At 37.1% G+C, this 7,128-nt stretch overlaps 2 protein-coding genes across 2 annotated transcripts; one reads left to right on the top strand and one right to left on the bottom strand.

Annotated features, from left to right (window-relative positions):
• Positions 1 to 1,159: 1,159 nt before the first annotated feature.
• Positions 1,160 to 3,722, top strand: LOC116128124 (LOB domain-containing protein 18). Its single transcript, XM_031413803.1, has 2 exons — positions 1,160 to 1,588; positions 3,155 to 3,722. The coding sequence occupies exons 1-2, from the start codon at positions 1,235 to 1,237 to the stop codon at positions 3,539 to 3,541; spliced, it is 741 nt and encodes a 246-aa protein (XP_031269663.1). The 5' UTR covers positions 1,160 to 1,234; the 3' UTR covers positions 3,542 to 3,722.
• A 529-nt stretch (positions 3,723 to 4,251) lies between these two features.
• Positions 4,252 to 6,776, bottom strand: LOC116128123 (pentatricopeptide repeat-containing protein At1g01970). Its single transcript, XM_031413802.1, has 2 exons — positions 6,274 to 6,776; positions 4,252 to 5,268 (listed from the first exon to the last, which is right to left on the bottom strand). Exons 1-2 carry the CDS (start codon positions 6,739 to 6,741, stop codon positions 4,477 to 4,479), a joined length of 1,260 nt encoding a protein of 419 aa, XP_031269662.1. The 5' UTR covers positions 6,742 to 6,776; the 3' UTR covers positions 4,252 to 4,476.
• Positions 6,777 to 7,128: the final 352 nt, after the last annotated feature.

Below are 7,128 nucleotides of genomic sequence, written 5' to 3'. Positions count from 1 at the left end.
AATGTTGTGGGCCTTGTGGCACAGAACGGAATGACAAATTGGTCAAATTTTTTAGGACATTTTTGTGATAAACCATGTCACAGCCCACAGATGAGTGCTGTAATTTCTTTACAGCTTTCCCACGAAACAAAGGCTCAAGAGTACAAACAATCATTAACATAATGATAGTTGTTACCATAAAAATCACCATTATTATGAACTCCTGCATTGGAGAGATTTGTCAATACGCATCTTGCTCTTGCGGCCAACCTATTTGACCTGTAAAATTAATGATAGAGATATAGATATAAATTTATGCGTATAATTTTTGGTGGTTATATCTCTATATATGTATAATTATGCTTAAATACTCATATCTGCATTTCCTTTTTTTCATAAACGATATGGCGTGCACATCACAGAATAATAGCCTCTTCACTACTTTGTCTATCGTTCTCTCTAATGTCTAAATTCAGGTATTAATTACTCTCTTGATTGAAGTGTTTAACTTCCTTAATTATATAAGTTGAAAAGGCAGAATTTATTGGGCATACTAATTATAGTTAAAACTGATTAAAAAAAAAAAAAAAACCAGTGGCCATTCATGTCATTCTCAAGAACTCACTAACTTCAGAGGGGTTTGATTTTCGCTTATTATATTGTAAAAGGAAAGGAATTGCTGAGTCATTTTCAACGTTGAGAGAGAGAGAGAGGGTTGGCGTCTTTTGTTCTCTACGCTGCTTAATACACGCAGTGGCAAATACAAACAGACGCATTGACACGTTTCGAGTTCTAAAATCTATTCTATTGTTTTGCAAGGCAGATTCAGATATAGCAAAAGCAAAGTTGAAGATAAATATTCATATTTTATGTATACAACCAAAGAAAGAGAGAGAAAACAACATGAGTTTTGTTAGATAAATTCACGAGATGAAGGAAGATAAATGAGAAAGAGCAGTTGAGAATAGCTTGGCTTATCGCATGTTTGCTTCACGCAAGCAGCTAAATGGGTGTTTGCTCTCTCGCGTGGCTTTAAAGACTTCATCTAGCGTTTTAAGTCCCCATTAAAAAACCAAATACCATCTGTTTCTATATACCAAAATAACACTACCCCCAACAACCCATCTCTAAGAACACCCTTCATATTCTTTCTCTTTTCTTTTTTTTTCTTTTAAGTGCCCCTCAAACCCTAATCATGTGTGATAATTATTTATAAAGAAAGAAGACACAAAATTTGAGAATAATAACTCTAATCATGAGTTCAAACCCTTGCAGCAGTGGCAGTGTTGGCGGTGGCGGTGGCAGTAGCAGCAGTAGTTGTGGAGGTGGTGGTGGTAGTGGTAGTGGACCATGTGGCGCGTGCAAGTTTTTGAGGAGAAAATGTGTGCCAGGGTGTATATTTGCACCTTATTTCGATTCGGAACAAGGTGCAGCTCATTTTGCTGCTGTCCACAAGGTTTTTGGGGCAAGTAACGTTTCAAAGCTTCTTCTGCATATTCCCGTTCACAAACGGCTTGATGCGGTGGTTACGATATGCTATGAGGCTCAAGCTCGCCTCAGAGATCCTGTTTATGGCTGTGTTGCGCACATCTTTGCCCTTCAGCAACAGGTAATCAGTCTTTGCTTCATCTTGTTAAGGTTCGTCATATTATCTTGACTTTTATCCTAGAAAGACAACTTATTTTTGTTTGTTGCATTCTTTTATGTATAACTTATCCTTAAAGTGATTTGTCTTTGGAAATTCTCCTTTTCTTTCCTTCCATTAATTTAGCTCTTTTTTTCACAAACGGTAACAGAATTTATATTGCAGAAACGTACAGTGATCTTATTGTGATCTGATTTTGTTGATGGATTATCACCTTGCATATACATATCTCAAATAAGTAAGTTTTTTCATTTATACCCTGGTCAATGAAGGGTAGCCATGGATTTAAGATAGTGTGAGTGTGTGATATGAGAAAGCAATTTGGTTAGAAAAGGTAGCCAGAGACTTCTGAGAGATCAAAACATAGGGCATTCGGTGGTGCTTAGTCGACAGTTTCGTGCTTTACTGAAATCTAGAACGTTATTTGTTTGATTAAGAAATCATTATGGTCGGCGGTTACTACAATGGTTTAGCTACCCAAACAGTTTCTGCTATATTTCTGTGCAAGTCGGGGATATATTTTGCTGGTTTTAGGGAGATGGTCGGCTTGTTTCTTCTTGGAAGTTGATTCTTTATCCCTATTTCCAAATCAGTTTCCTGTTCGCCCCACTGTTGAATTTGTTGGGTTCCAATCACAGCACATAACATGCGGGCAATTATGTCAAAATATTCATCATAACAGCAAATTAATCCACGGAAAGAATTAATCTTTTTCTCAGCTAGCTTCCTTGTTTTGATGAACATGCACTTCTTTGTTTAATAATGGACACCTTATGTATTATATAAAAAAAGATCAGTGCACCAGGAATTGGAGAGCTGCCGGGCTGGCTGGAGCTATAAGTCTATAACTCCAACTTATCAGCTTAAGGGGTAATAATTAAGATCTGCATACTACTTATTGATCCAAAGATTTCGTACTAATGGGGTATTAGGTTGGGTTGATTAATAAATATTGATTCGTTGCATATATACTTGTTCCTTGAGTATCTTTTCTTCAAGTAACCTATAGTGTAAGGAAAAGTGGAATCCTGTGATCCTTTACTTCTCTTTTTCTTCTTTTTTTCTCGTTTTCTGGCACATGCCAATATATATACGGATATATGTATGTTAATCTGTTCTTGAGAGTGGTTAATTATTCAACCACCAACAGCTTTGGAATTGGGTATTCCACTTATCTTACATTTGGGCAATTATATATGCGTTGTAGCTGTCACTATATTATGTTATTTCTATGCAACAAGAAACCTTCATTTGTCCGCAACACCATGTTCTAATGCACATTATTCAAGCACCCTCTCTTATTAAATTAACGAGTAAAAGTCCTCAATTATGTTTGCCATCATCGAATGAATGATCATATGTATTCTTGTTTTAATTTATCACTTGACTAGCGGGAAAAGTTTTAGTCTTTCTCCATTGTCGAAAGTTACGTAGTAATTACCACGTGGTTTTAATTGATTTCTTAAGGGTAAAATTCAGAATTGGTCAACTAATTTTTTCTTTGTTGGGGGGGCTAAATTTCTTATACAGGTGGTGAATTTACAAGCTGAACTCTCTTACTTACAAGCCCATTTAGCAACTCTGGAGCTTCCATCGCCGCCGCCACCACCTCCTCCTCCGCCACAAACTCTAATGACACCACCTCCTCTTTCGATATCTGATCTCCCATCAGCCTCCTCCATGCCTGCCACATATGATTTATCGTCACTTTTTGATCCAATGGTGCAACCTTCATGGGCCATGCAGCAGCGCCAAATGGATCCACGTCAGTTTGGAGGCCCTTGTTCTTCGCCAACCGGTGGGGGTGGTGGTGATCTTCAAGCTTTAGCACGAGAACTCTTGCATAGACAAGGGTCTCCACCACTTGGATCCGTCCCATGCACTGATGTCTCATCTTCACCATCTCTTTCCAAATGATGATCACCGTGTCTGACCTTATTAACAAGTACTATTTGCATCGGAATTTATGTTGATCAAAATACTAGCATTAGCAAGAAGAAAGCTATAATTTCATGTTATTTCACTCATCGTGAGCAAGTTCTCTTGATAACTGATCTTTATATTTTTGGTATTATTTTTGTTCTTTACTCAAACATTACTAGTGAAATTCAAATTTAGTTTATGGAAGTTTTACATTTACGGGTTCGTCAGTTGACGTATCTTAAACAAAATAGATTGTGATATAGATCGACAAGAACTTTGACGTCTCACAGCTCTAGACAGTTCGACTTACGGAAGAAGGGCCGTAATAATGTGGAATCTTGAACAAGGGCCGCAATGCGTTTAGTGTTAGACGTAAACTTACGGAAGAAAAACTTGGGCTTTAGTTAATATCTTACACCGAAGCCTACTTAATTTATTATAACACATCCTTCAAAGTTGTAAAAGAACTAAAGGCCCACCACCGGCCAGTCCGGATATCATTTCTGTGCTTCGTCCCATCAATTGGGCTGTGGCCTGTGGCTCTTCAAGGAACAATTGTTACTTGATCATATCTGATGCTAACACGATTACGATCAGAACAAGGGGGGGAAGTATCACATTCAAGAGTTGGGACTGAAAAACATTCTACAGACACCAATGAAGAGTCTCATAGGCCATAAGAGAGTATGAAGCAAGGATGAGTATGCCAAAAATCAGGAACTACAATGAAATCAGCAAGAAATTTACATCTAGAGAAGAAGAAAAAGAAAAATAGATTGCCAATGGGTAATGACCCCATAAAATAACTGCTGATTTTACAGGACTTCCATCTCTTTGTCATCTTGGCATTCAAAAAGAGCCTAATTTATGTACATGAGAACTGAGGCGATTTCCCATGATTGAAACCAGAAAGGGCTTGAACATTTTGATTAGGAGGCAGGAATTTTGCAAGTTGCCTCTCTAAAAGCATATTCTCTCAAGACATGTTCCACCTGTTCCACCACGCCAAGTCTTTTGAACCACCCAGCTAATACACTTGAAGCCTCTTTTCCAACAATAATTCCATCACTCTCCAAATCCATCAGAAATTGCAAGGCCCTGTTAAGGTTGTTCTCCTTTTCATATGCAGCCAACACTAATGCTACACATTTATCACTAGGTTCAAAACCAGCCTTCCTCATATTCTCAAATGAAACATATGCCTTTTCACTTTGACCTGCTATCTGATAGGCATTTATAAGGAGCCCACACATCCTAGCATCTGGAGTAATACCTGCAAACTGAATTGCATCAAACACCCTTTGAGCTCCTTTGGAATCACCAAGCAAGGAATAGGCTCTTAACAATGCCTTGTAAACTTCGCTTCCTGCATATATATCTTGTGTATCCATTTCTCTAAGCAAAACCTCTGCTTGGTCATGCATTCCAGCTCTAACATAGGCCATGATCATTGAGCCATATGATCTTTTATCCAATGGTTCACCAAGCAGCTTGATCTCTTCAAAAGTTTCTTCTGCAAGCTTAAGATTGCCAGCCTTGCTGTACATGTGGACCATGGTGGTTAGGGTTACCTGATCACAGATGAAGCCTCTTCTCTTCATGACTAATAGTATATTTTCAGCAGCCTGAAGCTGGTTTTGTTTCCCATAACCATGGATTATCTTTGTATAGTCACGTATATTAGCTTCAAAAGATTCTTCTAGTACAGCAAGTTCTGCCACCTAAAAGATTGCAGCAAGTCATGAATTCAGCTGCAAGTTGAAAATTTCACATTCATTCCCAATTAAAAGTACTAGAAATTCTCATAAAAACTAAAGAAACTGTAAGGAAATTCAATCTCTTTGTTAAAACAAGTTTGAGAAGCTAGCTTAGAGAGCAGATTATGAGGAAGGCCAAGTTTAAAACATAAAAAGCAATTAAGACTAATATTTAGCTGAGTTCATAAATTTCATTTTCAATTCAAAGAATGGGTCAATCATTGAGATTTTATCTTTTTTAAGAATACATATATATATAATTCACAGGGCGAAAACAAACAAAGCAAGATCAGATTCTCGTGCAAAAAAAAAAAAAAATTATAAGGTCACAAATAAGCCTCTGGAAACAAGGAACATCAGCAATCTTTTCTTTGTAGGGCAAACTAAGGCAGCTGAAAGAGAGGAAAAAACTAAAGCTCTATCATAATGCAGATTAAGTAATCAAATAGAGAACACCTACCCCAAGTGCCACATGTATATGCTCTCAAATCCTAGTAATAAATTGGTTGCTTTGATTTGATGGAGTAAGGTAAAATATCCCCATCAATCAAGTATGTAGAGTTAGCTGGGGACTAACAATCATCTCATAGTATACTAACAAGGGAGACTATAGCGTTGACAGTGAGACAGTGCTCAGTTGATAATTAGTCCTTGCTAATTTTTGTAAAATAAAATACACTCTTATACATATAATATATCCATGTCCAGAGGAACAGAGAGTGGAAACTTCAGTAACATTCAACCTTAATTTTTTTTTCTAAATGCTCCTGGGATTAATGCAACAAATGCTTCCAATAAGGGTTCCCAGCAGTATCCTCAAACATATAAATCTTATCAAATCAAGATGAAAAAAATGGTAATTACTAAGTAATCAAACAAATATCAATCCTCCAAACAACATTAAAACATTCAATACATTAACTTTTCAAAGTTTGGAATTTTGATAACAAAATAAAAAAAAAGTCATACCTGGAGATACAGCGGATGTTCCTTTAGTTTCAATTCCTTAAGAACAACAAGCCAATCAGCTCTCCTCGGCTTCGTATTCCTGACCCAAGCAGCCAACAAGTCCGCTAAACTTTCTTTTTCAGGAGAAAGGCAAATAATCTGCTTCATGAGTGCCCTGCATCTTTTGGTCATTTTAGGTGGAAGTTTAGATATGGCTTGCTTTTGTTCTTCTGTGATATTGGGGCCAATCTCAATCCACTGAAACCTTGCTTTTTCTTCTTTAGCTCGTGTTTTTCTCATCTCTTCTACATTAATTACTGCTAATGGAGTCGCAGAATGAATTTTCCGACAACCCCATCTCTCGTGGTTTATATATAAAAAGCTCCCCCAACACTGAAAGAAACTTGGTTTTGTAACTCTACGTTCGCTGATTATTGGGTTTACTGTGGCGCAGCAACAGAGCGTGTTGGAACAATAGGGAGGAGCCATGACTGAAGTGTAAAGAAATCAAAACCGTAGTTGCAGCATCCATTGACTGACAAATTAAAGATTAAGGCCTTGGATTTCTTAAAAGCTGGACTCGTCCACAACCCATTTGATTTCCAGGGTTCGTAAGCCCAAACCCATTAGAGAGAATAATCTAAGCTTCCCAAAATAAATGTCATCGTTAAATTGACTCTGTCTTGTTAATTGTTAGATAAAAAATAAGTTTAGACAAACACTTATCTTAACTTTATCTTACAAACGTTGATACCATAGTTTATAATTAGTCTGTTTGTATTTTTTTAAGCGACACTTTTTGTTGGACAGACAAGATCCATTGCAAACTGACTAATTACGAACTAACACAACGTTTGTGAGAGAAAGTTTGTAAGA

Source organism: Pistacia vera, unplaced genomic scaffold, assembly GCF_008641045.1.
Source record: "Pistacia vera cultivar Batoury unplaced genomic scaffold, PisVer_v2 Contig197, whole genome shotgun sequence".
In the NCBI taxonomy this organism is placed as follows: Eukaryota; Viridiplantae; Streptophyta; class Magnoliopsida; order Sapindales; family Anacardiaceae; genus Pistacia; species Pistacia vera.
The sequence above is the reverse complement of the archived record's forward strand: the minus strand, read 5'-3'. Positions and strand labels throughout refer to the sequence as shown.